Source organism: Ranitomeya variabilis, chromosome 6 (genome assembly GCF_051348905.1).
Source record: "Ranitomeya variabilis isolate aRanVar5 chromosome 6, aRanVar5.hap1, whole genome shotgun sequence".
Taxonomy (NCBI): Eukaryota; Metazoa; Chordata; class Amphibia; order Anura; family Dendrobatidae; genus Ranitomeya; species Ranitomeya variabilis.
In genome coordinates, this window is record NC_135237.1 from 366,666,119 (window position 1) to 366,686,156 (window position 20,038).

Below are 20,038 nucleotides of genomic sequence, written 5' to 3' on the forward strand. Positions count from 1 at the left end.
CTTTCTTTATTCTGCTATCAGTAAGCGGGCCTCTCTGTGCTAAACCTGGTTCATTTCTGTGTTTGTCATTTCCTCTTACCTCACCGTCATTATTTGTGGGGGGCTTCTATCCAGCTTTGGGGTCCCCTTCTCTGGAGGCAAGAAAGGTCTTTGTTTTCCTCTACTAGGGGTAGCTAGATTCTCCGGCTGGCGCGTGTCATCTAGAATCAACGTAGGAATGATCCCCGGCTACTTCTAGTGTTGGCGTTAGGAGTAGATATATGGTCAACCCAGTTACCACTGCCCTATGAGCTGGATTTTTGTATTCTGCAGACTTCCACGTTCCTCTGAGACCCTCGCCATTGGGGTCATAACAGTTTGCCAGGCCAGTATTAAATGTTTAATGCATTGCAGAAGAGGGATTATAAGAAAGAAGATTCTGAGTTTTTTTTTTTTTTTTCTTCTTCCCCTTTACCTCAGAGTGGCTATGCTTGCTGCAGACATGAATGTCCAGACCTTGATTACAAGTGTGGACCAGCTGGCTACTCGTGTGCAGGGCATACAAGACTATGTTATCAGAAATCCTAGGTCAGAACCTAAAATACCGATTCCTGAACTGTTTTCCGGAGACAGGTTTAAGTTTAGGAATTTCGTGAATAATTGTAAATTGTTTTTGTCCCTGAGACCCTGTTCATCTGGAGATTCTGCTCAGCAAGTAAAAATTGTCATTTCGTTCTTACGGGGCGACCCTCAGGATTGGGCTTTTTCGCTGGCGCCAGGAGATCCGGCATTGGCTGATCTTGATGCGTTTTTTCTGGCGCTCGGTTTACTTTATGAGGAACCCAATCTTGAGATTCAGGCAGAAAAGGCCTTGCTGGCTATGTCTCAGGGGCAGGACGAGGCTGAAGTGTATTGCCAAAAATTTCGGAAATGGTCCGTGCTGACACATTGGAACGAGTGTGCATTGGCCGCTAATTTTAGAAATGGCCTTTCTGAAACCATTAAGAATGTTATGGTGGGTTTTCCCATTCCCACAGGTCTGAATGATACTATGGCACTGGCTATTCAAATTGACCGGCGGTTGCGGGAGCGCAAAACCGCAAATTCCCTCATGGTGTTGTCTGAACAGACACCTAATTCGGTGCAATGTGATAGAAAAACCGCAAATTCCCTCATGGTGTTGTCTGAACAGACACCTGATTTAATGCAATGTGATAGAATCCTGACTAGAAATGAGCGGAAAATTCATAGACGCCGGAATGGCTTGTGCTACTACTGTGGTGATTCTACACATATTATCTCAGCATGCTCTAAACGTATAGCTAAGGTTGTTAGTCCTGTCACCGTTGGTAATTTGCAACCTAAATTTATTCTGTCTGTAACTTTGATTTGCTCACTGTCGTCTTATCCTGTCATGGCGTTTGTAGATTCAGGTGCTGCCCTGAGTCTTATGGATCTGTCATTTGCTAAGCGCTGTGGTTTTACTCTTGAACCATTAGAAAATCCTATTCCTCTTAGGGGTATTGATGCTACACCATTGGCAGCAAATAAACCGCAGTATTGGACACAGGTTACCATGTGCATGACTCCTGAACACCGCGAGGTGATACGTTTCCTGGTTTTACATAAAATGCATGATTTGGTTGTTTTAGGGCTGCCATGGTTACAGACCCATAATCCAGTCCTGGACTGGAAGGCTATGTCAGTCTCAAGTTGGGGCTGTCGTGGTATTCATGGGGATTCCCTGCCTGTGTCTATTGCTGCTTCTACGCCTTCGGAAGTTCCGGAGTATTTGTCTGATTATCAGGATGTCTTCAGTGAGTCTGAGTCCAGTGCACTGCCTCCTCATAGGGACTGTGACTGTGCTATAGATTTGATCCCAGGCAGTAAGTTTCCTAAGGGAAGACTGTTTAATCTGTCGGTGCCTGAACATACCGCTATGCGTTCATATATCAAGGAGTCTCTGGAGAAAGGACATATTCGTCCGTCTTCTTCCCCTCTTGGTGCGGGATTCTTTTTTGTGGCAAAAAAGGACGGATCTTTGAGACCTTGTATTGATTATCGGCTTTTAAATAAGATCACTGTCAAATTTCAGTATCCTTTACCGCTGTTGTCTGACTTGTTTGCCCGGATTAAGGGTGCCAAGTGGTTCACCAAGATAGACCTTCGTGGTGCGTACAACCTTGTGCGCATTAAGCAAGGTGATGAATGGAAAACCGCATTCAATACGCCCGAAGGTCATTTTGAGTACTTGGTGATGCCTTTTGGGCTCTCCAATGCGCCTTCAGTTTTTCAGTCCTTTATGCATGACATTTTCCGGAAGTATCTGGATAAATTTTTGATTGTTTATCTGGATGATATTTTGGTTTTTTCTGATAATTGGGATTCGCATGTGGAGCAGGTCAGGTTGGTCTTTAAAATTTTGCGTGAAAATTCTTTGTTTGTCAAGGGCTCAAAGTGTCTCTTTGGTGTACAGAAGGTTCCCTTTTTGGGGTTCATTTTTTCCCCTTCTGCTGTGGAGATGGACCCAGTCAAGGTCCGAGCTATTCTTGATTGGACTCAGCCCTCGTCAGTTAAGAGTCTTCAGAAGTTCTTGGGCTTCGCTAACTTCTACCGTCGTTTTATTGCTAATTTTTCTAGCATTGTGAAACCTTTGACGGATATGACCAAGAAGGGCTCCGATGTAGCTAACTGGGCTCCTGCTGCCGTGGAGGCTTTCCAGGAGTTGAAACGCCGGTTTACTTCGGCGCCTGTTTTGTGCCAGCCTGACGTCTCACTTCCCTTTCAGGTTGAGGTGGATGCTTCGGAGATTGGGGCAGGGGCCGTTTTGTCGCAGAGAGGCCCTGGTTGCTCTGTTATGAAACCTTGTGCCTTTTTCTCTAGGAAGTTTTCGCCTGCCGAGCGAAATTATGATGTGGGCAATCGGGAGTTGTTGGCCATGAAATGGGCATTTGAGGAGTGGCGTCATTGGCTCGAGGGTGCTAAGCATCGTGTGGTGGTCTTGACTGATCACAAAAATCTGATGTATCTCGAGTCTGCTAAACGCCTTAATCCGAGACAGGCCCGCTGGTCATTGTTTTTCTCCCGCTTTGATTTTGTTGTCTCGTATTTACCAGGTTCAAAGAATGTGAAGGCCGATGCTCTTTCTAGGAGCTTTGTGCCTGATGCTCCTGGAGTCGCTGATCCTGTTGGTATTCTTAAAGATGGAGTTATCTTGTCAGCTATTTCTCCGGATCTGCGACGTGTGTTGCAGAGATTTCAGGCTGATAGGCCTGAGTCTTGTCCACCTGACAGACTGTTTGTCCCGGATAAGTGGACCAGCAGAGTCATTTCCGAGGTTCATTCCTCGGTGTTGGCAGGTCACCCGGGAATTTTTGGCACCAGAGATCTGGTGGCCAGGTCCTTTTGGTGGCCTTCCTTGTCAAGGGATGTGCGGTCATTTGTGCAGTCCTGTGGGACTTGTGCTCGAGCTAAGCCTTGCTGTTCTCGTGCCAGCGGTTTGCTCTTGCCCTTGCCTGTCCCGAAGAGACCTTGGACACATATCTCCATGGATTTCATTTCTGATCTTCCGCTATCTCAGGGCATGTCCGTTATCTGGGTGATATGTGATCGCTTCTCCAAGATGGTCCATTTGGTTCCCTTGCCTAAGCTGCCTTCCTCTTCCGATCTGGTTCCTGTGTTTTTCCAGAACGTGGTTCGTTTGCACGGCATCCCTGAGAATATTGTGTCAGACAGAGGATCCCAGTTCGTTTCCAGGTTCTGGCGATCCTTTTGTAGTAGGATGGGCATTGATTTGTCGTTTTCGTCTGCTTTCCATCCTCAGACTAATGGACAGACGGAGCGAACCAATCAGACTTTGGAGGCTTATTTGAGGTGTTTTGTCTCTGCTGATCAGGACGATTGGGTGACATTCTTGCCATTGGCTGAGTTTGCCCTTAATAATCGGGCTAGTTCCGCCACCTTGGTTTCGCCTTTTTTCTGCAACTCTGGTTTCCATCCTCGCTTTTCTTCGGGTCATGTGGAGCCTTCTGACTGTCCTGGGGTGGATTCTGTGGTGGATAGGTTGCAGCAGATCTGGAATCATGTGGTGGACAACTTGAAGTTGTCACAGGAGAAGGCTCAGCGCTTTGCCAACCGCCGCCGCGGTGTGGGTCCCCGACTACGCGTTGGGGATTTGGTATGGCTTTCTTCCCGCTTTGTTCCTATGAAGGTCTCCTCTCCCAAATTTAAACCTCGTTTTATTGGGCCTTACAAGATATTGGAAATCCTTAATCCTGTATCTTTTCGTCTGGATCTTCCTGTGTCGTTTGCTATTCACAATGTATTTCATAGGTCCTTGTTGCGGCGGTACATTGTGCCTGTAGTTCCTTCTGCTGAGCCTCCTGCTCCGGTGTTGGTTGAGGGCGAGTTGGAGTACGTGGTGGAGAAGATCTTGGATTCTCGCCTCTCCAGGCGGAGGCTTCAGTACCTGGTCAAGTGGAAGGGCTATGGTCAGGAGGATAATTCCTGGGTGGTCGCCTCTGATGTTCATGCGGCCGATTTAGTTCGTGCCTTTCATGCCGCTCATCCTGATCGCCCTGGTGGTCGTGGTGAGGGTTCGGTGACCCCTCACTAAGGGGGGGGTACTGTTGTGAATTTGCTTTTTGCTCCCTCTAGTGGTTACTAGTTTTTTGACTCTGGTTTTTCTGTCATTCCTTTTATCCGCACCTGGGTCGTTAGTTAGGGGTGTTGCTATATAAGCTCCCTGGACCTTCAGTTCAATGCCTGGCAACGTAGTTATCAGAGCTAGTCTGCTGTGCTCTTGTCTACTGATCCTGGTTCCAGTTATATCAGCTAAGTCTGCCTTTTGCTTTTTGCTATTTGTTTTGGTTTTGTATTTTTGTCCAGCTTGTTCCTAATCTATATCCTGACCTTTGCTGGAAGCTCTAGGGGGCTGGTGTTCTCCCCCCGGACCGTTAGACGGTTCGGGGGTTCTTGAATTTCCAGTGTGGATTTTGATAGGGTTTTTGTTGACCATATAAGTTACCTTTCTTTATTCTGCTATCAGTAAGCGGGCCTCTCTGTGCTAAACCTGGTTCATTTCTGTGTTTGTCATTTCCTCTTACCTCACCGTCATTATTTGTGGGGGGCTTCTATCCAGCTTTGGGGTCCCCTTCTCTGGAGGCAAGAAAGGTCTTTGTTTTCCTCTACTAGGGGTAGCTAGATTCTCCGGCTGGCGCGTGTCATCTAGAATCAACGTAGGAATGATCCCCGGCTACTTCTAGTGTTGGCGTTAGGAGTAGATATATGGTCAACCCAGTTACCACTGCCCTATGAGCTGGATTTTTGTATTCTGCAGACTTCCACGTTCCTCTGAGACCCTCGCCATTGGGGTCATAACAGGGGCCTCTGTCTGCCTTTCGGGGAAATTTCTCTAGAGGTGAGCCAGGACTATATTTTCCTCTGCCAGGATTAGTTAGTCCTCCGGCCGGCGCTGGGCGTCTAGGGATAAAACGCAGGCTACGCTACCCGGCTACTGTTAGTTGTGCGGCAGGTTTAGTTCATGGTCAGTTTAAGTTTCCATCCTTCCAAGAGCTAGTTCCTATGTATGCTGGGCTATGTTCTCTTGCCATTGAGAACCATAACACTCACCAGGTGGCAACTACGGTAGCTTTGGAGGTGGAAATTCTTTTGCCTGAAGCGAAGCAGACTGAGAAAGACTTTACCGTGGCCGAGCTGAATTGGGATGACACTGAGGACCTGTGCGGCACGGTCCAACCCGGGTATGTGTTATGTAAAACGAAGGATGTGCAGGGAGAGAAGAGGAAATCTGTAATGCTGATTCTGATGTAATTGCTGTGAAGAGTCTGGATGTGCTGTGTAAAGCTCGCAGTAAAGTTGTTGATTTGAAAGTTGAAAAGGACTGTGTCTCAATCTTTGTTGCATCCACTGTTGGGAATCTGTGGCGAAGCAGAGGTGGCCCTGACAGCGCAGAGAATGGAGCCACAGGTACACAAAGTAATGGACAATGCTTTCATGTATTGGGAGACCAGAGCTCTGATGTACCAGAGTGTTTGGCCATGACTACTGCCATGGTCCAGACCCTTACAACTGCACCCCTAGATGAATTCATTGAGAGGTGTAGTTCGTAAAATGGGGTCACTTATGGGGGGTTCTGCTGTTCTTGCTCCTCATGGACTCTCCTAGTGGGTCATGGCACCTGCAAACCATAACAGTAAAATCTGGCGCTCCTTGCCTTTTGAGCTTTGCACTGTGCCTAAAAAATATTTCCTGATTACATTTAGGGTATTGGCATACTCAGGAAAAAAATGGACCTAAGTTTGTTTTAAAAAAAAAATTCCTATTAGCCCTTAGAAAAATTAAAAACTTGGGCTGAAACATTTTAGTGGTAAAAGTGTAATTTTTTCTTTCTTCACCACTCAGTGGTATAAAATTCTGTGAGGTGTTAATATGTTCACTGCACCACCAGACGAATTCATTGAGGAGTGTAGTTTGTAAAATGAGTTCACATATTACTGCTTCTGTTATCTCCTGGCACCTCAGGGGCTCTGCCAATGTGACAAGGCACCCTCAAACCATTCCAAATCTGAACTCCAATATGGCGCCTCTTCCCTACTGAGCTTTGCACTGTGCCCAAAAAGTAGTATTCCCCTACATATGGGGTATCAGCATACTTAAGAGAAATTGCACACCAACTTTTGGGGTTCAATATCTCCTGTTACCCTTGGTAAAATAAAAATTTTGGGGCGAAAAGATTATTCTTGTGGAAAAAATATGATTTTTTATTTTCATGGCTCTACTTTATAAACTTTTGTGGGGGGTCTAGTTTCGAAAATGGTGTCACTTGTCAGTGGTTTCCACTGTTTAGGAACATCAGGGGCTCTCCAAACACAACGTGGCATCCGATCTCAATTTCAGCCAATTTTGCGTTAAAAAAGTCAAACGGCGCTCCTTCCCTTCCGAACGCTGCCATGCGCCCAAACAGTGGTTTACCCCAACATAATGGGTATCAGCGTACTCAGGACAAATTGCACAATAATTTTTGGGGTCCAATTTCTCCTTTTACCCTTGGTAAAATTAAAAATTGGGGGCGAAAATCATTTTTATGGAAAAAATATGATTTTTTATTTTTACGGCTGTACGTTATAAACTTTTGCGAAGCACTTGGGGTTCAAAGTGCGCATGACACATCGAGATAAGTTCCTTTGGGGGATCTCATTTTCAAAATTGTGTCACTTATGGGGTGTTTCCACTGTTTAGGCACATCAGGGGCTCTCCAAACACGACATTGTGTCCGATCTCAATTCCAGCCAATTTTGCTTTGAAAAAGTAAAACAGTGCTCCTTCCCTTCCGAGCTCTGCCATGCGCCTAAACAGTGGCTTACCCCCACATCTGGGGAATCAGGGTACTCAGGACAAATGGCAAAACTGCTTTTGGTGTCCAAGTTCTTCTGTTACCCTTGGTAAAATAAAAAAATTGGGATCTGAAGTAATTTTTTTGTGAAAAAAGTTAAATGTTAATTTTTTTATACATTTGAAAAATTCCTGTGAAGCACCTGAAGGGTTAATAAACTTCTTGAATGTGGTTTTGAACACCTGCAGTTTTTAGAATCGTGTCACCTTTGGGTATTTTCTATCATATATACCCCTCAAAGTGACTTCTAATATGATGTGCTGCCCCACAAAAAAATAGGGTTGTAAAAATGAGAAATCGCTGTTCAACTTTTAACCCTTATAACTTCTTAACAAAAAAATTTTGGTTCCGAAATTGTGGTGATGTAAAATAGACATGTGGGAAATGTTACTTATTAAGTATTTTGTGTAACATATCTCATTCTCAAAATTTTCGCCAAATTTCCATTTTTTTTTACAATTAAACGCAAGTCTTAGCAAAGAAATTTTACCACTATCATGAAGCACAATATGTCATAAAACAATATTCTCAGAATTACTGGGATCCATTGAAGCGTTCCAGAGTTATTACGTCATAAAGAGACAGTGGTCAGAATTGTAAAAATTAGCCCGCTCATTAACATGCAAACCACCCTTGGGGGTAAAGGGGTTAAAAAGAGGCATCTACATATTAAAGAGCTGTAATTCTTAAATCCTTCCCCCAATTAAGGTGTGAATACCCTCAAATTTAAGTTGGGAGTCTGCACTTTAAACTCCTATTGATTATATAACTATATATTGAATTTATTTTGGTAAACAGCTAAAACGCCAAAACTTGTGTCACTGTTCAAATATTTCTGGACTTAACTGTAGATAGTGTAGTAAGGAAAGTAGAGGGAATTTATGTTTCAAGTATATTCGAAAATGTTGGTCCGGGGCGCAATGATTAGAGAGTGTAACCACAATCGGGCCCGAGTGGGAGGGGTCACGCCGACACTGGTGCCTACTTCAGCTAGATTTGCGACAGGGACCCGCTGGCCACCTGCTATATGCAACATATGCCGCAGGCCATTCAGAGGTTGTGCCAGTCACAAGCGGCAATGACATTATTCACTGAAGGTGCCGGCACAATGAAGTCAGCTGCTGGCTACAGAAGAGGACACCACACATCATGTGATTGGAGGAAGGTAAGAAGAATTAATTATTTTTATGTTTTGGAAAATAGTACGGACATTATACCAGGAAGGGGTCCAGGGGCTGGCTGGCAATTTTCAGCCTGGGGGGCAATCACAAGGCAGTGGCCCTCGAGTTGCGGTGGCCCTCCTTTTCCCTGCTTATATCTGGCCACTGCATTAAAGTAGCAGTGATAACAGGCTTTAAAAACAGGCTGGTACACAGATATGGGAACTGAACGGAGCTTGCTGCATAGATATAGGAGCAGAATCGAGCTTACTCCAGAGATATGGGAACAGAACGGAGCTTACTACAGAGATATGTGAGCAGAACAGAGCTTACTACAGAGATATGGGAGCAGAACAGAGCTTACTATAGAGATATGGGAGCAGAACCGAGCTTACTGCAGAGATATGGGAGCAGAACAGGGCTTACTACAGAGATATGGCAGCAGAAACGAGCTTACTACAGAGATAAGGGAGCAGAACCGAGCTTACTACAGAGATAAGGGAGCAGAACCGAACTTACTAGATGCAGAGATATGGGAGCCGAACCGAGTTTACTGCAAAGATATGGGAGCAGAACCGAGCTTACTACAGAGATATGGGAGCAGAACCGAGCTTACTGCAAGGATATGGGAGCAGAACCGAGCTTACTGCAGAGATATGGGAGCAGAACAGGGCTTACTACAGAGATATGGCAGCAGAAACGAGCTTACTACAGAGATAAGGGAGCAGAACCGAGCTTAGTGCAGAGAAATGGGAGCAGAACCGAGCTTACTGCAGAGATATGGGAACAGAATCGAGCTTACTACAGAGATATGGGAGCAGAACCAAACTTACGACAGAGGTATGGGAGCAGAACATAGCATACTACAGAGATAAGGGAGCAGAACCGAGCTTACTAGAGAGATAAAGGAGCAGAACCGAGCTTAATACGTCTACTACATGGAACCAAGTCTGCTACATAGAAACTGGAGCAGAACTGAGATTACGACATACATACAGTACCATAATCTAGATTACTACATTGATAGAGTACCAGAACCAAGCTTACTGCTTAGATATGGTGCCATAACGGAGCTTACTTACAAACATACACACAACAATACAGCTACACAGTGCCTAGTACTAACACCACTACACAGAGAATACATAATATCAGAGGTGTCAAACTGCATTCCTCGAGGGCCGCCAACAGGTCATGTTTTCAGGATTTCCTTAGCATTCCACAAGGTGCTGGAATCATTCTGTGCAGGTGATTAAATTATCACCTGTGCAATACAAGGAAATCCTGAAAACATGACCTGTTGGCGGCCCTCGAGGAATGCAGTTTGACACCTCTGCATAATATTATAATATCACCATTACCTCTACATGAAACTACACTCTATACAAAGACCAATGATGCCACCATACACTCCCTGACACAAGTTATGTCGCTTATTCATGTTATGTAAATAAAAGCTTATAACCTGACGTTAAATTCATCCATTAGTTGTATAAGTTATTCTTTTGAAAGCTGAAACCCTCCAAAATGTGGTTTAGGTTAAGAAAATAAATTGTTATTAAAGCAGAAATATTGATCAGTTAATGGACACAGAATGGTCAGATTTTGGCAAGACAAAATTTTTGTTGCCAAAGACAAATAATTAACTTAAAATACAAATATATGTTGCATAACATTGGTGAATGAAATTGTGGTGCTCCTCTAGATTCTTTGGTTTTGTCTTCCAAGCTTCCTCTTTCATCCTACCCCCAAACATGCTCAATGATGTTCATGTCTGGTGACTGGGCTGGCCAGTCCTTGAGCACCTTGATCTTTTTTGCCTGGAGGAACTTTGTTGTAGAGATGGATGTATGAGATGGAGCACTATCCTGCTGCAGAATGACCTCTTTTATGATTTGGAATATAAGAGGTAGCTAATACTTCTTGATATTTTAGGCTATTGATATTGCCTTCCACCTTGCAAATGTTTTGCACACCCCCATACTGAATGTAACCCCAGACCATGATCTTTCCACCACCAAATTTAACTGTCTTCTGGGTGCATTTTGGATCCATACGGGCTCCAGTAGGTCTCCTGCAGTGTTTGTGGCAGCTGTGGTGTAATTCTACTGAAGAGAAATCCACCTTCTGCCACTTTTCCAGGTCCATCTATTTAGCAGGCTGTGGGAGTTTGCAGATGCCACACGGTTTTTTATTTGCCTTTTGTTTACTGCTGGCTCCTGGGCACTGATTCGACCATGGAGGCCATTTTGAGACAGAATCCTAGAAACTGTTCTAGTTGACACAGGGACTTGAGGTGACCAGACCTGTTGGAGCTCTGCTGCTGTGGAAGAGGAGCTTGCTTTGGATTTTCTAACCAACAAACGTTCCTCCTGAGGAGTTGTCTTGCGGGGTCAGCCAGACCTGGGCTAGTCAAACACATCTCCAGTCTCTTCAAATCTTTTTTTTAATTCTTTGTACTTGACGCTGAGACACATTAAAGGTGCCCGCCACCTCTGCAGTGGATCTGGTCTTCAGCCTCTTGATAATTCAGGCTTTGGTCGCAGGGTGGATTTATGGCATGTTGTCAGAGCTTAAGTTGCAGTTCAAGTGAAGGTCTGGGGAGCGGGGTTTCTTTTTATACACACGCACTAAATAACCGATCATTTACTGAGCACAGGTAAGGATGTAAACTAGGATTGGGTGCATTATATGACCAGGCGACAAAACTTTTGTCTTGCTAAAATCTGACCATTCTGTGTCCATTAACTAATCAATATTTCTGCATTGATGTCAATTTATTTTCTTAACCTAAACCACATTTTGGAAGGTTTCAGCTTTCAAAAGAATAATTTATACAACCAATGGATGAATTTAACATCAGGTTATAAGCTTTTATTTACATAACATGGATAAGCGACATTACTTCTGTCAGGGAGTGTACACCTTTTACTTCTTGTATACTACAATACTGATCATTAATTTTAATAAAGCACAATACTAAGTGCCATTGTATACAGGAACTCTGTATTTACAGTCAGTGTAAAGATACTACAGTGATCACTGGTGACATTATACACAGGAGATCTGTATAAGGTGTCAGTGTACAGGTAAATACAGTGATCACCACTGCCAGTGACATTATACACAGGAGCTTTGTATATAGTATACAGTGTATAGTGTCAGTGTACAGGTAATACACTGACTCACTAGTGACGTCTCTAGCTGAAGTCCTTCATCTTTGCTTTTCATTTTCATCCACCACAGACTGCCATCACTTCTTCCAGCCAGGACTCATCTCTGCATAAAATAACAGTTACCTAGAGCACGGCCTCCAGACCACATTCCTCACTTTTTCCCTTTCTTCTACACCATGTTCCAAATTATTATGCAAATTATATTTTTCTCGGATTTTCCTAAATGATCGGTGCAAATGACAGTCAGTCTAATAAAAGTCATCACCCGTTAGATTATACATTGAATTTTATTGAAGAAACCTCCCAATGATAACAGTGTAATCTTCAAAATGAATAAAAACTCAAAATGCACTGTTCCAAATTATTAGGCACAGTAGAATTGTTAAACATTTGATCTGTTTTAAAGAACTGAAAATGCTCATTTGTGGAATTTGCAGCATTAGGAGGTCACATTCACTGAACAAAAAAGCTATTTAAGGCCAAAACATTATAACAGGCCAAGTCACATGTTACCATAGGAACCCTTCATTGTTATCACCTTCACAATTCTCGCCTCCATTGAACTTGTGAGTATTTGGAGAGTTTCTGCTTGTATTTCTTTGCATGAAGTCAGAATAGCCTCCCAGAGCTGCTGTTTGGATGTGAACTGCCTCCCACCCTCATAGATCTTTTGCTTGATGATACTCCAAAGGTTCTGTATAGGGTTGAGGTCAGGGGAAGATGGTGGCAATACCATGAGTTTATCTCCTTTTATGCCCATAGCAGCCAATGACTCAGAGATATTCTTTGCAGCATGAGATGGGGCATTGTCATGCATGAAGATGATGTTGCTCCTGAAGGCACAATTCTGATTTTTATACCATAGAAGAAAGTTGTCAGTCAGAAACTCTATATACTTTGCCGAGGTCATTTTCACACCTTCAGGAACCTTAAAGGGCCCTACAAGCTGTTTCCCCATGATTCTGGCCCAAAACATGACTTCTCCATCTCCTTGCTGACGTTGCAGCCTTGTTGGGACATGGTGGCCATCCACCAACCATCCACTACTCCATCCATCTGGACCACCCAGGGTTGCTCGACACTCATCAGTAAATAAGACTGTTTGGAAATCAGTCTTCATGTGTGTCTGGGCCCACTGCAACCATTTCTGCTTGTGAACACTGTTTAGGGGTGGCCGAATAGTAGGTTTATGCCCAACAGCAAGCCTTTGAAGGATCCTACACCTTGAGGTTCGAGGGACTCCAGAGGCACCAGCAGCTTCAAATAACTGTTTGCTGCTTTGTAATGGTATTTGGCAGCTGCTCTCTTTATCCAATGAATTTGTCTGGCAGAAACCTTCCTCATTATGCCTTTATCTGCATGAACTCTGTCTGTGCTCTGTTTCAGTCACAAATCTCTTCACAGTATGATGATCACTCTTAAGTTTTCATGAAATATCTAATGTTTTCATACCTTGACCAAGGCATTGCACTATTTAGTGCTTTTCAGCAGCAGAGAGATCCTTTTTATTTCCCATATTGCTTGAAACCTGTGGTCTGCTTAATAATGTGGAACATCATTTTTAAGTAGTTTTCCTTTAATTAGAATCACCTGGAAAACTAATGATCACATGTGTTTAAGATTGATTTTAGGGATCCATTGAGCCCTGAGACACAGTACCATCCACGAGTTTATTTGAAAAACAAAACAATTAAATCTTTATGACACTTAAATCCAATTTGCATAATAATTTTGAACATGGTGTACACTAGACATCTGAATACAGAGGTGCACCCACAAAGAATATATAATTGGTTATTATGCAACCTCATAGATTGTAAGCTTGCGAGCAGGGCCCTCATTCCTTTTGGTATCTGTTGATCTATGTGTTTATTGTTATGCTTAATGTCCATTGTCTGTACAAGTCCCCTCTAAAATGTAAAGTGTTGGCACAATAGAAATAAAATTATTATAATTATTATTATTAACCAACCATTCCAAATATAAATTATAATCCACCACTGTGCACCCACTAACTATAAATAGCCACTTTCCCCATTTAATATATAAATTAATTCGCACCTGTACTCTTTCCCCCAATTCATTACCAGTCACTTCATCCTCAACGCCCCCACTATGTACCTACCACTCTAACCCTAACTCCGATTCATTATAGTTACATGCCCCTCCAGCCCCAATTCATTGTCATGTCTTTCTCTCTCACCCTCTATTCATTATCAACTGCTCTACCCCACATTCAATACATCATTTACTCCCCCACCCTTAAAATTAATTATTTGTTCTTCCCCTAGATCATTTGCTCTCCCCACCCCCACCTTCAATTAAATTGCTGTCCCCTGTCCCTCACACTGAATTTATCATTTTGCAGTCCCCCCACTTTAATTTGAAGTCCCCTTACTTCATTCATTGCAGTCCCCTATCACCCCCTCACTTCATCTGCAGTGCCCTTTCATCATTTGCAGCCCCCTATCCCTCTTCCATTTCATCATGAGCAGTCCCACATCAGGCACACTTCATCATGTGCAGTCCTGCAGTCCCGTTCTCCCACTTCATCATGTGCAGTCCCCTTACCCCCCACTTCATCATGTGCAGTCACCCTTACCCCCCACTTCATGTGCAGTCCATCTTACACTCCACTTTATCATGTGCAGTCCCCATTACCCCCCACTTCATGTGCAGATCACCTTACCCCCACTTCATCATGTGCAGTCCTCCTTACCCCCACTTCATCATGGGCAGTCCCCCTTACCCCCCACTTCATGTGCAGCCCCAATCCCCTTCATCATGCACAATCCCCCTTACCCCCACATCATCATGTGCAGCCCCATTCCATCATACAGCCCCACTCTCCCCACTTTATCATGTGCAGTCTCCTTTATCCACTAAACTATCATGTGCAGCCCCACTCCATCATGTACAGCCCCACTCAACCTTCATCATGTGCAGCCCCACTTAGCCCCTCACTCCATCATGTGCAGTCTCCTTTAACCCCCAAATTCCATCATGTGCAGTCTCCTTACACCTCCCACTTCATCACTTGCAGTTACCCACCATTAAATTTATTTTATAAAGAAAACAAAAAAGTTCTTCATACTTACCTCACCAGTCGCTCCCCTGCAGTGCCTCTCTGCTTCTAGCATCCAGGTCATGTCGGCAAGTGCGTGAGGATGCCATCGCGCATGCCCAACACCTAACCTGGAAGTATAGAGAACATGAAGGGAGCAGTAGCTGCGCAGCCATCAAGGTGACAGCCAAGCATAGCTCCTGGCCCCAGCGCAGACGTGTGCGCTGACTGTGATGCGGCTGTGTCTGCTGCCGGCCGCGTCACAGTACAGCAGACATGGCTGCGCACAATTTGCTGTGTGGCTGTAGCCACCACCAGGCAGCCGGCCCTGAACAGCAGCTGGGGGAGCGGCCTGGGGGGCATTTGCCTCTTTGCCACCTGGGCCAGTCAGCCCCTGAAGGGGTCCATGATGGAGGTCAATATACCAGAATAGAGTACAGGATAGGTGTAATTTTTCAAAGAGAGGGTCCAGGACGGGGGCATACCAGAATGGGACCCAGGATGGGGGTCATTATACCAGAATGGGGACTATGATGGGTGTCAGTATACAAGGAAGGGCCCAGGATGGGAGTAATTATACAAAAAGGGGTTCAGGATTGGAGTTATTATAATATGATGGGGTCCAGGATGGGGTTAATATACAAGGAAGGAACCTTGGATGGGGGTCATTATACCAGGAAGGGGCCCAAGAAGGCGGATATTATTATAAGATAGCAGACATGATACCAGGAAGGGACCTATGATGGGGGTTATTATACCAGGATGTAGGACATTGTTACAGGAAGAAGGATGGATGGGAGATATTATTACAGTAAGGGGCAAAGGACACAGGACAGGTGGCCATGAGGGGGGACAATATAAAAGGAAAGGGGACATTATACCTGGAAGGGGCCCAGGATTGGGGACATTATAACAGGAAGAGTAATTATGGGATATTAAGGTAGGAAGGAGCCTATGATGAGAGACATTATTTCAACATAGGTGCCAGGACAGGAAGCATTATTACAGAAAGAGGCCAGGATAGGGGACATTATTACAGGTGTTCTGATGGTGTAGCAAATCAGTTGGGATAATACATAACACACTAAAAACTGCAACTGACCCTGCCAGTTCCTATACAGACTAGAAATCCTGACCCCGCAGTCTCTAGTGGTTTCTGCTTGAGCGGAGTTAGCCCTAACCACAGACTAGATGATGAAAATTGGACATATGCTCCCCGAAGGCTGTCAAGCGCTATACGTTCCTTCTAAAGAACTGGAGGTCAGAGCAGAGAGCAAATTACCTACAGAAGGAAAAGTGTGCTGAAATAGAAAGAGATCCCAGAGTGAGTAAAGCAAACCACAAAATACAAAATAAAGGAATAAGTATGCACTTTTAGAGAATATGCCACCTACTACCTAAAAAAACAGAACATAGGTGCAGGGTAAAGAACATAAACAGAAAAGATATAAACTCTAGTTGCTCTTTCACTGACTGGTTTAAACTAGTATATCTTTGTACCATGTTAGCCAGTAGATAAAAAAATATTTAGAATTGAGAGTCCTCAGTGGTTGATACCTTTTAATGGCTAACTGAAAAGATGGTAACAAATTGCAAGCTTTCGAGACTACTCAGGTCTCTTCATCAGGCATAGACTAATACAAATTCTGAAGAATCACATTTATGCACAACACAGCACAGAAATAATGTCATAGATAAGACAGGTGACGTGAAGCAGAATTACCAATATGTGAGTGATAAACAGTTATGTCCATAAATATTGTAACAGTTCAGAGATCCTTAGTTCCTTATCTATGAAATGTTACAATATTTATGGACACAACTGTTTAGCACTCTCCCATAATGGTAATTCTGCTTCACATCACCTGCCTTATCTATGACATTAATTGTGTGCTATGTTGTGCATAAATGCGTTTTTTCGGAATTTGTATTAGTCTATGCCTGATGAAGAGACCTGTGTAGTCTAGAAAGCTTGCAATTTGTTACCATCCTTTCAGTTAGCCATTAAAAGGTATCAACCACTGAGGACTCTCAATTCTAAATATTTTTAAAACATCAGTTTTTTGCCGGTGAACTTTGAAAAAAACAGATCCAACAAAAGTTGCCGCCGGATCCGTTTTTTTCTCATAGACTTGTATTAGCGACGGATTGCAACAAATGGCCTCATGTTTCATCCGTTTTTCGCCAGATCCGCCGAAAATTAGTTTTCCGGTGGTCAGAGAAAATGGACATTGGAATGCTTTTTTTGTCCGCCCAAAAAAACGGACAGCGACGGATCCGTCGCCATCCGTCATTTGCTATAATGGAAGCCTATGGCGCCGGATCCGTCAAATGATGGAATCTGCCAACGGATTCCATTTTTTTTTCAAACTAATCATGCATTTCCTCATCCCCCTCCTCCTCCTCCTTTTCCTCTTAGTTTGTGCCAGAAATGTGTGCCAACAATTTGGCAATTTTTTTTTGCCGCACAAAAGGGCATATTAAACCACAAACCTTTCTGCTACATCATACGATCATTCACCTAGGTCTCACCTCTTGTTAAAATAGTGTTTAAAACACATCATGAATATTAATCATAAAAGCAAAAATAAAATTATAATTCATTTTCATACCATCCATACTGCTATAGAGAAAACCATAAATTCAGATTGCTCCTATTTAGCTATTTATGTGCATGTGATTACTTACCCTGACATAATCTGACAGTTCCTGCAATGATGATAATGACCAGAGCGAAGACTTTGGCAAATGTTGCCAGCACTTGAAGGATGGCTCCCCATTTGACTTTTGCACAATTCACCACTGATAGAAATGCTACAAATAGACAGTAATTAGATTACAGATAACATTCTGAGCAAGAAAAAAGAAATCTGACAATGACTAAGCTGGCACTTTCTTCCGATTAGGCCAGGGTCGCACTAGAGAGGAATACGGACAAGGGAGAGGCGCAAAAACAACGCATTGCACACGGACCAATGTTTCTCTATGGGGCAGCTTCCATAAGCTGTATATTTCTCGGCCGTATTTTACGGGCTGAGAAAATCGCAGCATGCTGCGTTTGTCAGCGTATTGCACAAAAAATCTGCCAATGAAAGTCTATAGGGGCGAGAAAAATACGGATTACACATAGACCATGCGTGTGACTTAGGAGAATTATGCACCGGTGTTCTATAGAAAAGCCGGTAATTCAGTGCGGTGTACAGTAAAATCACACTGACGGGTTAGAATAGAATAGATAGAATAAATGTCTACACATAGAATTGAGTATATAGATGTATATAGTATATATAGTATATATAGTATATAGTATGTATATCTATGGTATGCATTGACTTTCCCCAGCTCTCCCTGGCTCCTGAATGCCTCTGTATAGTGCATTGATTTTTCTATGCCTTCCCTGGATTTGAGTGTCTTGGTGCAGCACATATAATACATATAATCCTTTTTAGTATGCTTTCTTACCTATCAGCCTGTTTCCATGACCTGTTTCATGTATCTTCATTGTGTTTTTATGGCATCTTTCTGAGTGGTCACTCCAACCCCTTCCTCTCTTTATGACCTCTGCCTAACTCTGTGCATCTGGTCTCCCATACCCAGCCACCTTCTCATTCACACCTGATTGCCCTTAACTGGGGATATATTCACATGCAGGTGGTGTCTGCTACAGACGCAGTCTGCTGCATTTCATCTTTTAAATTACATCTTTTTAATTATGACTTTGAATTAGACTGAATTGGACTGGAATTGACTGGAAGGTAACAGAATACCAAACCACTACAATGTTTCGGTTTCTTTGCTCTTTCGCCCCCATACTACTTTCCTTCTTACAATCTCATGCAATCTCTCCACCTAGTAAGGAACTAGTCATTTCTTCCTCCATCCTCCCCAGCCATCTCACCTTCTCCTCAGAACTGTTCCTCCACATACAATCCTTTTTCTCCAGACACACACGGCCGCATCATGTCCTATCCTGCACCCACCTTCTAACGCTCTGTCTGCTACTCCTCATTGCTGGATCCCCAAATCCCGGCCCTCCTCAACACATCCCCACACTCATTTCTAACCCCCTACCTCGATCCTCCGCACGTTTTCCCAACCATGACAACCTCATACCCATTCATCCAGCCCCCACTCTCCCGGTCCCCTTACCTGGAGCACTATGGAACGCACGCTCCGTCTGCAACAAACTGCCATTTATCCATGACCTCTTCATCACCAACAAACTCTCCTTCCTTGGCATCACGGAAACCTGGCTCACCCCCTCTGACTCAGCCTCTCCAGCTGCGCTTTCCTACAGTGGTCTCCACCTCTCTCACACCTCTCGCTCCACCAACGAACGTGGTGGAGAGGTTGGCTTGCTCCTGTCCGACAACTGCTCCTTCACTCCAATCCCGCTACCACCCTCCGCTACTCTTCCCTCATTTGAGGTGCACTCCATCCGCATTTATTCCCCCTCCAACCTCCAACTGGCTGTCATCTATCGCCCCCCAGAACTAGCTATCTCCACCTTTCTCGACCACCTCACCACATGGCTACTTCATTTCCTCTCTGTTGACATCCCCACTATCATCATGGGTGATTTCAACATCCCCATTGACACTTCCACCTCAGCTGCCTCTAAACTTTTATAACTGACTGCCTCCTTTGGCCTCACTCAATGGTCCTCTGAGGCCACTCACAAAGATGGCCACACGCTGGACCTCATCTTCACCCGCCTCAGCTCCCTTACTAATCTCACTAACTCACCCCTCCCCCTGCCTGTCCACAACCTCCTGACATTCTCTTCCCTCTCCTCTCCTAGTGTGCAACCCCCACTCCACAAACTCCCTCGCAGAAATCTCAAACATCTCAACTTACAATCACTCTCTGAGTCCCTTCTCCCTCTTACCGACATAGCCTCCCTTCATGACACAGATGCTGCTGCTGCTTTTTATAACACCACAATAACAGCAACACTCAATTTGGCCGCCCCGCTCATGCATAGCAAAACTCGTACAATCAACAGGCAGCCTTGGATGACCAGCCTGACCAAAGAATTGAGACGGGATTCTAGGATCGCTGAGCGGAGATGGAAGCAATCCTGCTCTGCTGACCACTTCAGCGCATACAAGCAGTTCCTCGCCAGCTTCAAGTCTGCGCTCACTGCCGCAAAACAAACTTACTTCTCATCTCTCATATCCTCCATGTCTCACAACCCTAAACAGCTTTTCAACACTTTCAATTCTCTACTCCGTCCCCCTGCACC

General features: G+C 44.1%; 1 protein-coding gene across 1 annotated transcript in view; it reads right to left on the reverse strand.

Annotated features, from left to right (window-relative positions):
- The window catches only part of LOC143782504 (Y+L amino acid transporter 2-like), a 117,789-nt gene that overhangs the window by 83,725 nt on the left and 14,026 nt on the right, over positions 1-20,038 (reverse strand). The window contains exon 3 of the mRNA XM_077269999.1: positions 17,482-17,607. Coding sequence (XP_077126114.1) covers positions 17,482-17,607 — 126 coding nt within the window. The remainder of the gene's footprint in view (positions 1-17,481; positions 17,608-20,038) is intronic.